The 13188-nt window shown below is 38.4% G+C and overlaps 1 protein-coding gene across 2 annotated transcripts in view; it reads right to left on the bottom strand.

Moving 5' to 3' along the window:
- Positions 1-13188, bottom strand: part of GPC3 (glypican 3) — a 461620-nt gene that overhangs the window by 423361 nt on the left and 25071 nt on the right. For both annotated transcript variants that reach the window (XM_017954390.2, XM_017954391.3), the window contains exon 2: positions 6197-6358. In XM_017954390.2, the coding sequence (XP_017809879.1) occupies positions 6197-6358 (162 nt within the window). The remainder of the gene's footprint in view (positions 1-6196; positions 6359-13188) is intronic.

The following is a 13188-nucleotide window of genomic DNA, read 5'->3' as shown; positions in this document are numbered from 1 at the left end:
CCACTCTACTGACAAGAGAATTCAAATCTCTCAAACATATGCTTCATTACTCCAATATCAGGTACTTCAACTCAGTGAGACAGAAAGAAGAGGAGGAACATATGTTTTCAGAAAGCAAACAAATCCCACTTTGGGGGCTGGTGGGGAGGTAGAGAGTAAGCACTCTAGGCAAAAGTGGTGTTTTTCCTGGAAGCTTCTAGAGGGCAGGGACACTGTCCTTTAATGTGCTTTGTTGATCCCACTAGTGAGAAAGGTGGGCAGTGATGATGACAGCAAGAGGAGGTGAGTTCAGAGCCCTGTTAAATCAAGGGCATGAGTTCAGGACCTTGTTCAATCAAGGGCGATGGGCTGGGGTAAAAGAGTTCATCTGCATAATCTCCTCACCTCATGGTTGGCCCCAGAATGGTCTCCGGCTGCACATTGAGTCGTTTTTCTAAGCTCTTTTCATTAAACAGTTTTCAGCCTAATGACTGACTTCTAAATCAATAGAGGGCCCAGGAAAGGTTTATAACTCCCCCAGCCTCTGGCTCTACTAAAGCCACAGAATTTTGAGACCGAATTTAATCCAAAAGTTTTTACTTTAAAACTGAAATGGCTTCCAGCTGCATCCGTGATGGGTGCAGCAGACTAACATGGCACAAGTATACATATGTAACAAACCTGCATGTTATGCACATGTACCCTACAACTTAAAGTATAATAATAATAAATAAATTTAAAAAAAAAAAAAAAGAAAAAAAAAAAAAAGAAAAAAAAAAAAACTGAAATGGCTTTAAACACTCAGTTTCCAGTTGGTTTTCCAATAACCCTAATAATTAAAGAATTGCATTTTTAAAAACTTTGTAACCAAAATATGCCTTTGAGTTGGTGCCATAAAAGTCCACTAATTAAAGCCAGCATCTTCTGGGCTCTGATGAGAAATTCACTCTTTTATAATGGGATTACTAGAGCTTTGCTGTACAGATGAGCGGTTTGATTAATAATTTACATTTCTGAGGATATATAACTTCACTCATGGCCGTGGTTTGAGTTCCTAAAATTATTCTATTTAGTTTAATGCTATTATATTTAGCTCTGGCAAATGAATTAAGTTTTGATTAGACATCAATGTAATTATTCTCTCCCATACATTATTTTTAACCAAGAAAGGGTTGTGACAGACTGGCGGGCAGTTAGAGTTGGGGATGCAATGGGGCTCAGCCTGCACAGAGCTGGAGTGTGGGCAGAACTGTCAGGCTAGTCAGGGGGAAAGAATTGTGAAATGGAGAAAAACGGCTCAGTACTCACTTAAAATCCCCACTACATAATAAAAACTAAATTAGCAAATGATTGAATCTCAAAAACATGTTTATCAACATTCAAGCAATTATTGAGTCACATATTAACTGTGAAGGAAAAAAGCTTTGCTTGAATAATGTCCCTAAACAGTTATTTCAAGCAGAAATGACTGAAGAAATTGCTATGAGCTGACAGAAAAGAGTATTCTAACCAAGGTCAATTTTATTTAGGGGGAGTGGGAGAGACAGGAATCTGACAGAAGAGAGTCTAAAAACTGCCAAGAGCTGATGGAAACAGAAAATAAGGGAGAGAAACAACAGAAGAAGCACAGAAACATTGCCCTCCCCCGCATTCAGAGATGTCTTTTTCATCTCCACAGAAAGCAGGTAGAAGAAAGCAAGCTTGCCAATACTGAGTGAGGATCAACTGAAGATCTCCAGACTTATACCAACCTTTTCCTCCTCTCTGCCATAACAGTGTGGACCAAAAAATGCAATTAAAATATGGCCTGAACCGACAAACCCTTCCTGATCTAGCCGCTTATTCGTATATGAAATACACCAGATACTAGCCAGAAGAGAAGCTTCAGGAAGCTGAAAAAAGGATTACTCCTGGCAGTATTGACACTTCAAACAGTACAGCTTCACATCCAAGAGTGCATAAAATAAACCCTTTCCTCAAAGAGTGTTTTGCCTAAGTACTCTTTCGTCTGTACACTGGAGCTGTTTGCATATATATCATCTATAAGTGGCAAAAGTTGTTGAACTACATCATGAACTCCAGCCTTGTCGAAGTTAATGTCTGTAATGATAATGCATCATTTATTTGGCACCACCTGGGGTGAAGCGGTCCACATAAATGAGCTGTCTAGATAATGCATGCATATAGTGTTTTACAGTTTTCAAGATACTTTCACATTCATTATTTCTACTTTACAAAAGTAAGCAGGACTGCAATTTTTATGTCCATTTTGCAGATAAGAAAACTGAGGCTATTGGAATCTAAATAACTGCCCCAAATCATAAAGCTCATAAATGCAGATCTAGAATTTGAACTTAGATTTTCTGACTCCAAGTCCAGTGTTTCTTTCACTGATCTTAAGCACTGAGGAAATTCATTTTAGCCATTTAAAATGGAAATATTAAGAAAAGGACAGTGAATGTAAGTTGAACTTTCCTTATTTACTTGTAACCACACTGTGAACATTGGACCTAATGTAATACAAGAGCCACTGTGGCCTGCAGGAGTATGGTCCTCTATTAAATGTCCCCAAGTGCCACATTTAGTGAGTTCTTGGATCCCCCCCTAGAAAGCCAGAAAATCAAGTGTGTGAAGACTACACATAAACATGGAACAGTAGTAGGCTCTAAGCAAGGACCCAAAAACCTTTCAGATGAGGTGATTTCCTGCTTAACCACTATTTTTCCTTTCTGATGAGGAGAGTTCAAGTTGTGGGATAGGCAACTTCCAAAAAAAGCAAGGTATTGCTGCATATAAAAGAGTCTATTATCACTCAAAGTCAGTGGTACCTTGGGGAAGACTAGAATTATCCAACATCTGGAAAAGACCTGGATGTACCCCAAATATTTCTTGATAGTACAAGGCTGAAAATCATAATAAAATTCTACAAAGAAAATAGAACTCAAGGTTTGAAGGTATAGAGGTGGTAGTGAGATGATGAAAAATTCAGAATTCTATTCCATTTTTCTTCACAAGAACCACAAATTCAACTTCTCAATTTTGTTTTACCTCAAGTACATTCAGAACAAGCAAAGCCATGTCATATGATGGCTCAGAAGAAGCTGTGGCATCAATGAGTTTCCTCGTCTATAAAATGGAGATAATTACAGTACAGACCTCGTAGGGCTACTGGTAAAATTAAATGAGATAATTATGTAAAAGTAAGCATCATATAGTAGGCACTTAATAAATCTTCACTATTATTATCATCATAATTATTATAAGGTGGGGAGAAGAAAAAGAAAAAGAGAAAGGAAAATCTACTTTTAGTGGAGTTTTTCAGAAAGAATTAATTAAGCAGAAACAAAAAGTGATTGTGCTGCCTCATTTTACTAAGCACATCTAAGTAAATTAAATTTAGGAAACGAGGCAATGCAAAGATTGAAAATAAAGAACAACTTTTTTAAATGCTTCAATCATTATCAAAACAACATTAGCAATAGAGCACTCCAACCACTGTAGCAAAGGGCCCCAGGCACATTTATAAGGGCAAAGGCTTCCTGCAAATGAAGACATCAAATCCAAATCGAGGCAGTAAGGACTGCTCGTGGAACTGTGCACATATTTGCAGAAAGCACTCACTGCTTAAATACCCTCAATGTGGACTAGTGAAGGAATACTAAAGAGATTGTGGATCTAGGCCAAGATCAAGATGAGCTTTCTTCAACTTCATGTGATGAAGAAAATAGCTAGCAAAAGCTGTCATATCAAATTTCATATGAGTGAAGTACTGGGATGGTTTTCTCACTAATTTGGTCTACCAGAATATTGGGGAGGGGATGTATTTTAGGGGAAAAACAATTGTGTCTCTTAATTTCAATTCATTGGAATAATAAACGGTCATAAGAAAGAAAAAAGTGGATGCTCTCTTTTTCTTAGCAATTAATAATACATTATCTTGTAGTGGTCCCCAGTTTGAAGTCCTGTCTCTACAAATGTTTGTTACAAAAGGATTTAGGTGCAATGTCTTCTGCAACACTGTACAAGTGCCTTGAGGTCTGGGATCGTGGTTTATTTATCTTTGTAAGGTTTATTTTTTCTAAAAGTGAGGCAGGAAAAGAATGAGAAGAGGGAGTGAAACAAGATAAAGAATGAATACAGATGGTGACAAGGTAAAGGGCACTAGCAATAATGAGCTCAGACATCATTTCATTGTCTCCAAGTTCCTTTGCTAGGGTTGTCCTTCTGTCTATCCCCACAATTCAAGAAAGTGTATGTGTGTGTAAGTGAAAGAGAGACAGAGAGAAAGGGAGAGAGAGATACAATTAGTAGATGCTGCTCCATTTTCTACCCTCGGTTCGCAGTACTAGTATTCAGCCTCCAAGCTACAGCAGGCTTATCTGGAAGCTAATCCAACTAAAATGTTGTCAGAACTTCTTTTCTCTCCTAGTCTCACATTTTTGCAGATCTAGAAAACACAGTATGCAAAGTGCAGAACTGGACAGAGGTGTAAATACTGACAGCCCAGGCCCTCAGATAGATAACCATGTCAGCTACTATGCATGTTAAAATACCAGTATGATCACTCTACCACTCCGCTCCAATTAGACAAGGATTATAAGGTAACATCTGTGAGCTTGGATATTCTGGGAATTAAACAAATCACTAATACTCTGTTCTAAAAAGGGACCTTGATTCCCCAAAGAGTAAGACTCAGCTCTCTGCTTCAACTCAATTCTCATGTCACATCATTTCTTCTCATCCCACTTTCATCCAACAGATCAACTCCAAGACCAATCTAAGAAGTTCATGAATGCTACATGTATTTTTAAAATCTGCCTAAATTATTCATTCTATCACCAAATTGTTAGTCTCAACAAACTCTTCACAAGAGTTTGACTGCATAAATAGGTTAACAAATACTTCAAGCTTATATGTTATATTTCATATAATCAACCTAACATCCCCTGAGGCTTTGACCCAAGAAACTGTTGTGAATGTAGGCTTTATTCACTAATCTAAACAATTTTCTTAGCTAATTCTAAAGATTTCATTCTAATACAAAAATAAGCTATAATCAACCCACCTTATAATTCAAAGAGGTTAATTCTTGTAACAGTGTCATAAATCTCAAGCTTTGCTATGTCAGGCAGTCAGAGTGTTATTTTTCTATCTGACCTCGATACTCCCTTGGTGAGGCAAGAAAAAGGTGGCTGATTCCCTCTGCTTGAAGAACGATAGAAGAAAGCTCGATAATTAATTAATTACTAATTAATTGTGGATATCCATAATTAATTTTCCCAGTCACAGGAGACAGCCTATGGGGATAGTTAAAAGAATAGACTCTAAGAGCCATGCCACCTGGGTTCAAATCCTGCCTTTGCCATTTATTTATTAATTTTGGGGCCTTGAGCAAGTTACTTAATCACTCTGTGCCTTAGATTTCCATCGACAAAATAAGGATACTAATATGTACTCATAATTACATTGTGAGGATTAAAAGAATGAATACATGTAAACCACTTAAAAGAGTACCTAGTACATGGTGCCATATAAGTGTTTGCTATCATCACCACCACCACCAACTCCATCATCATCATCATCTTCCTAGCTGGGTGTTACAATTGAGGGAGGTACTCCCCATCCTGCTATGATAGTCCTACAAGTTAGCAAGGAGAAGTGTCATTTCCTACCCATTCTGGCAATGCCACAACAGCTTCTTTCGCAATCATTCACAGGCATGGTAAGAAGTGAGAATCACAAAGAGAGGAGAGGTCACCACTCACACAAATGGGAAAATGCTGGGCCAATAAGCCAGTGTCTGCCTCTTAAATGGAAATGGTCCTAGTGGTCAGAAGGAGTTCACATGTGTCCCACAAGCATCTGACTCATTCCTGGAGAAAACCAGGCTCAGTATTTAAGGAAACTTTTTTGCTTTTGAACCCAGCTGAGATAAAATATTATTTATTCTTTCTGTAGAGATTTATAACCTTTATATACAGATAAATAGAATGTCCTTGAACAATGATTTTTTGACAATACTCACCTTTCCAAAGATTGAAATGAAGCTTCTCTGAAAATGTGATTTTTTAAACCAGAATTTCTCACTAGGAGGTTTTTAATTATCAAGCATTAATGCTGGAATGGTAATTTATAAATTATACTTAGCATTTGAAAGCCCAGTGCCCAAATAATGATGCCATTGAGCAGCACATCTAAAATAATCCCCAGAACTCACCTTGGAAAACTGCAGCATTCTGAATAATTAAGAACTTGAGCTCCATACTTGCAGACTGAAGCAGCTGTTCCATGTTCAATCGTGCTGTTAGTTGGTATTTTTCTTCCATCTTTCTTGAGCAGCATGTTGGGCCCTTAGGGAGACATACTTGCAAATCTGATCCTGAAACAAACAAGGTTTTCATGTTTCAGTAAGCAGGATCTCTCTCACACCCACACCCACACCACCCCCCGCCATACACACACACACACACACACACACACACACACACACAGTCTCACACATGGCAAACAGGGCAAACAATGCATTTCTTTTGAGACACAGTAAAATTTTGATTATTCAAAATTGTATTTCATCTTAACTAATCCCTGCTTTCTCCCAATTGTCCTTATGGCTGACTCTTTTTGAATAACCATCAGAATTAATTGCCTAGGTTTGACTCATAAATTCTGCATAAACTAATTTATAGCACCAAAAACACATCATTGAACACCGATATTTAATTTGTCTTTTGAAAGATCAATCTTCATTCCTATAATTTATTTTTCCTCATTATAATATATGAATGAGAAGACAACCAAGAAACAATTTTCAAAATTCCAGTTATGATTTCCAACCCAATACTGCTTTTCAGGATAAATGATCAAAACATCAATATCATATCAAAGCTGTGTTGTTGCTGTGTTAACTAAAGGTCTGAAGTAAGACACAGGTATTCAACAAATATTTATTAGGTGCCTACTATATGCCAAGCACTGTGGTTATAACAGTATACAAAGCAAAGTCCCTGCCCTCATGGAACTTACATTCTGGGAGACAGCAAACAAACAAAAATAGAAACATAATGTCAAAAGGTGACAAATATTATAGAGAAAGTAAAACAAAGTAAGGAAAGGAAAACGAACTGTGGTATATCTATAAGATGGAATTCTATTTAGCCATAAAAAGGAATGAACCATTAATGCATACTACTTTAGGGACAAAACTCAAAAACAATATGCTATGTGAAAGAAGCCAGATCAAAAAGAAGCACACACTCTATGGTTCCATTTATATAAAAGTCTAAAAAATGGAAACTAATCTAGAGTGACAGAAAGCAGTTCAGTGGTTGTTAAGGGGGGATGGTGGGCAGGAGGGGTAGGAGAAAGGGTGTATAAAGAGTAGTGGGGAAACTCCAGGGAGTGATAGATATGTTCATTATTTTGATTGTGGTAATGGTTTCATGGGTGTATATGCGTGTCAAAATTATCAACTTGTACCCTCAAAATATGTACGGCTTATTATATATCCATTATGCCTCAATAAAGGTGTCAATTGTTTTAATTTATTTATTTATTTATTTTTATTTTTCTTGAGATGGAGTCTCACTCTTGTTGCCCAGGCTGGAGTGCAGTGGCACGATCTCAGCTCACTGCAACCTCTGCCTCCTGGGTTCAAGCGATTCTCCTGGCTTGTTTCTAATTTTTAAAAAGTAAAGTAAGGGAGACACAGAATGCAATGATTGCGGAGACTATTCTGTTTTGTATATGGTAGTCAAGGAAGGCTTCTTCCATAAGGTAACGTTTGAGGAGAGATGAGGGAGGTGAGTGTGAATCCCACGATTTTATATCCTCCACCAATACTAGCAAATATTAGGGCTCGGTGAATATTAAGACCAATCTCCTTCCTCTCTTCAACTCCTGTCTTATTCAAACTCTTTCTTTCTTTCTCTCTCTTTCTTTCTTTCTCTTTCTTTCTTTCCTTCTTCCTTTCCTTCCTCCTCTCCTCTCCTCTCCTCCCCTCTCCTCTCCTCTCCTCTCCTCTCCTCCCCTCCCCTCCCCTCCCCTCTCCTCTCCCCTCCTCTCCTTTCCTTTCCTTTCCTTTCCTTTCCTTTCCTTTCCTTTCCTTTCAGATGGAGTTTCGCTCTTGTTGCCCAGGCTAGAGTGCAGTGGTGCTATCGCCGCTCACTGCAACCTCCACCTCCTGGGTTCAAGCAATTATCCTGCTCAGCCTCCCGAGTAGCTGGGATTACAGGTGTCTGCCACCACGCACGGCTAATTTTTTTGTACTTTTAGTAGAGATGGGGTTTCACCATGTTGGGCAGGCTGGTCTCAAACTCCTGCCCTCAGGTGATCCACCCACCTCGGCCTCCCAAGTGCTGGGATTACAGGCATGAGCCACTGCCAAACTCTTTCTCCAATTAGCATTTGTTGATCTCCTTCTGTGGTGGCTGTGAATATGGGCATCTCAGATCTTCTACTGTGGGGAATGTAATTGACTAAGGGTCCCAGCTGCTGCCCTTTGAATTCACCACCACATTGTGCCTAAGCCACATTCCCTGGGGGCTGCTGTCAGCCAATGATTGAGCATGGCAAAGATACTGAGCATGACAAAGTCACGTAACACAGGACTTTGCTCACAGGGAACTTTGACTTAAAGACTCCCTGTTGACCCTGCCAAACTTTCTTAAAACAGCACTGCAGTCTAAGATTCCTCCTACTCAAACTTCCGTTCTTTCCTCTCTCTTCCACAAGGGTCAGACCTGCACCATGGTCTGATGGCTTTTCTGGCCTCCTTCAGCTCCCTCCTCATTTTCCTTCATAAGTGTTTTACCCCGATAAATCCCTTGCACATCTATTCCATATTGGATTAGATATGAATCCAACTGGCATCTGCTTCTCAGAGTACCCAATCTAACATACCTTCTATATGCCAGGCACTGTGCTACATGCTGGAGGTACAACTTTGAACAAGAGAAATTTAATCCCTTCTCCAAAGAAGCTCACTGTCTAAAGGGACTAGCAGAGATAAATAGCTAGTACATAGTAAATGAGTGCAATAAAGCAAACTAACAAGGTAGAATGAAAAAAAAAAAATCTGTATATGGGATATAAGGATGACTCCCCTAAAGTTTTATAAGGTTCTCAGAAAAGCAAGTTTCAATAAATCTTACTGAAGTCATACTAGAAAACATATTCAGACATTTTAGACAGCTTTTCAATAACTGGAGGTTTTATTTTTTAAAAAAAGGAGGGGAGACTAGTTAGCCCTAAGTCACCAGAAGATTTATTTTTATTACAACATCTTATTTCCCTAGGAATTTCAGTTGATCATGTCCTTAATTCATGTGTCCAGATTTTCTTAATTTAGGAACAAAATTCATCAAGTTTTGCCTCACATGACATCACTGCTGGGGTCTAGGGTATTGACTCCAAGCTCTCCACTTCACCCTTCTCAAGGGATCTGCTGACAAAAGCAGTAAAGGAGATCACAGATAATACATATCACCAAACCGAACACAGCACTGTAATTTATAGTACTAGATGGAAAAGTGATATTTAATGTCAAAATACAATTTGGGGTCTGGAGACATAGAGTTCAGATTTATCTCCTATAAATGTCAATCTCATATACAAGCCTTAGACTGATTTTCAATACGGTCTAAGCTTAAAACTTTATGATTATCTTCAGAAAAAGTACAGAAACAGCTAGTTCTTGCTCACTGTGTTCTTACTACATGAAGTTACAAAATGTAATGCTATTCTAGGAACAGGAACTGATACGGTTTACTGGACCAAGAAGGGAAAGAGTCCCCTTGTGTAAGAGTGGCTAATCTAAATTTAAACAATGCTGGTTGGGACAAATATGTAGAATGAAAAATCCTATGTGGCAGGTACTTTCACATACAAAGTTCCTGTTCATCTAGCAGGGCTTTATTTACTTTCTTGGTAAACCAATGCCTAAGTAGTACATGTGCAAAATATCATATTTAAATAAGTTCATAAAATTAATTGTTATAGATAAAATCCTTTGTGTTTCTAAATCTGCATTGACAATGACTTCCAGTTTTCAGGAATGGTTGAGTTTATTTGGCAGGGTAACTGTTAGTACTGGTCCTATTTCCAACAGTTCTAGGTCAAATAAAAGGGCTCAGCTCTTTTCTCAGTGAAGTGCTATGAGTGGTTCAGATTTTAGAAGGTAACAAGTTGTTGCTTGATGTACCTACATGGGTCGGGGAATGACTCTTTGAATTACCATGACACCAGTTTGGTTTGCCTTTGATATGATAATTCATATAGTAATTTAGAGCTTGCATATAGTATGTCTCTTCCCTGAGTTGGGCAAGTCTCATCATTTTATAAACTCCCACCACCTGAAGAATCAGTTAAGTCAAAAATCTTTAAAAGAATAAAACTTCAAATGAGAACTTTTGGGAAAACATGTCAGATGTCATGAAGAAAGGTATATGTTATATCCAAATATAAGTGGATATGTTGCAATATTTACCCTCCTTCCCAGTTATTACTGCTTGGTTAATCAGTGAACTGGTACAATTGATCTATGGGCTAAAAGTCAGCCATATATTTAAGGAAATAAAACACCCATAAACTGATTAAGAATTCAGAATTTCCAAACCAGGAAGAAGAGAAATACATGCCAAAGGAAAAGATATTTTGTATTAAGTAAATTTCATATAAATTTCAGTAAATTTGACAGCCCAGCTTTTAAGAAAAGCCCCATTGCAAGACAGCATGAGGAACAAAGAAGCCTAGGTGAGCTAGACATGCCTAAATGAAATGACAATAATGAAATATAGCTATTTCAATGTATGGACATGTGCATGAAAGAAATAAAACAGAAAGAACACAGAAAACAGAAAGAAACAGAAAAAGAATTTAGAGGGAATCCTCATCAAGTAAACAAAGAATTAGCCTGAGAACTGAATCCCAAATGGAATGAAAAAAAGTAAAACCAAAAGCAGATGACTAAGGAGATAAGCCAAGAACTGGTACGTACTTGCATGAGTAAAAGCAGAAAGGTAAATTCAAGAAATAAGATGCCACCTACAAAAGACATACTAAATACAAAAGCACTCTTTAAATATACGAGGGACAAAGGAAAGTTAAAAGAAAATAACCCCTTTATTAGATATAAGGGACAAGTAATCGTGGAGCCCAGCTATCAAAGAGGGGTTCTCTTATTATCATTATTATTATTGTAAAAATGGAATTCAGCTGGGAAAAGGGAATAGAGGCAAGCAATATAGCCTGGGATGGAGATAAGGAGAAGACTTAGCAATTGACTATTCAAATGAGCCAGAAATGTTCAGCTCTTTAGGGCTTAATAACTTGCATTCCCAGACGCTAAAAAAATTAACTGAAGTCATTACATGGCTGCTAGTTCCCATTTACATTGAAGGATTAAAAAGTACCTTCATACTATAATCTCCTCTCCTAGACTGTAAGTTCCTGAAGAGCAGAGAATGACTCCCATCTCCTTTGGGATACTCCTTCGCTCCCATTCAGCCCTGTGCACACAGTGTTGAATTAATGAGGGCTGCAGATTGAGAATACTAACAAAGAACTTTGTGTCTGTCTGTATCTAAGAAGAGCGAGTGGAGGCTGGGTGTGGTGGCTCACACCTGTAATCCCAGCACTTTGGGAGGCTGAAGTGGGAGGACCCCTTGAGCCCAGGAGTTTGAGACCAGCCTGGGCAACACAGTGAGACTCCATCTCTATAAAATATATAGTTTTTAAATGTAGCCAGGCACGGTAGTGCATGCCTGTGGTCACAGTTATTCGGGAGACTGAGGAGGGAGGATCACTTGAGCTCAGAGGTCGACGCTGTAGTAAGCCATGATGGCACCACTGCACTCCAGCCTGGGCAACAGAGTTAAGACCCAGTCTCAAAAAAAAAAAAAAAAAAAAAAAAGATAAAAAAGAAAAAAAAAGAAAAAATATCAAGTGGAGGCACCTGTACACTTAACTTCAATCTTGGAAAAATATTTTAAAATACCAAAAAAGTAAACTACCAACAGCCTGGCCAACATGGCAAAACCCCATCTCTACAAAAAAAAAAAAAAAATTAGCCAGGCATGGTGGCATGCACCTGTAATCCCAGCTACTCGGGAGGCTGAGGCACGAGAATTGCTTGAACCCAAGAGGCGGAGGTTGCAGTGAGCCAAGATCGGGCCACTGTACTCCAGCCTGGGAGACAGAGTGAGACTTTGTCTCAAAAAAAAAAAAAAATCCGAACATCTTGAAGATACAATAAATAGATGTTTCGCTTGAATGAACTATGATGTAATTTATTACTAATTATTTTAAGACAACTTCTCACACACATTGGGTCCAGTTTTGGGTCATATAAGTAAAAGGAGATATTTGAGCTATGGAAGCTTTTTCTCTGGGGGATTACTCCACTCCTAGAGGCCAACCACAGATGGTCCACAGAAGGCTCTCTCCTGAGGCATACTCTTGTGACAGAAGATCTTTTCAAGCCTGACTACCTGTGGCTTGGCCTTCTTGACCTCCATCACAGGCTCTTTCCTTTGGGCCTACTTCTTGCTCTTTGTTGGCTCCATTTAAATATCTGACCTTTTAGACTGCTCCTGGTTTTCTTTAGCCACCTCCCCCAGGAGTGGGACTTCAGCTGCTCTTTGCCATGAAGTCCTATGCTTACCACATTCACTTGTAGACCCCATTCCAGGCTTAATCCCCATCCATACTTGGAAGAGGAAAGCCAACAGTGTGTATGGGGCTGTTTAAATGTGTCAGTTCTATTGGATTTTATTCCAAGTCAGCATTAATGGCTCCGAGGTTAGCATCATCACAGGCACTAGTAGGCAGCAAATAACAAAACACTTATGACTCCTCAGGTCAAGTTGCTTACAATTTAAGCCTAGCCCTATCACTTGCTAGCTGCACAAGCAAGGGTAGGTTATTCAACCTCTACCTGACTTTTTACCCTTATCTATAACATGGGATCATCAATAGTACTTAACCTTATAGAGTTATTATAAAAAGTGAGATTATGCATGTGAAGCTCTTTGTCTTTTTGATACAAAGTAAATATTCGATATGTATTAAAAGTAAACCAAAGATAAATTCATGCTGAGAGACTAGACTTTCACACAAAATAATAGCTAGAGAACAGTAAAAGTTGGTATATGGTTATGTGACAAAATATGCAGTATATGTTCTGAGGTAGAAGAAATAGTCTACATTCTAATT

This window comes from Papio anubis, chromosome X (assembly GCF_008728515.1).
Source record: "Papio anubis isolate 15944 chromosome X, Panubis1.0, whole genome shotgun sequence".
Classification (NCBI taxonomy): Eukaryota; Metazoa; Chordata; class Mammalia; order Primates; family Cercopithecidae; genus Papio; species Papio anubis.
The sequence above is the reverse complement of the archived record's forward strand: the minus strand, read 5'-3'. Positions and strand labels throughout refer to the sequence as shown.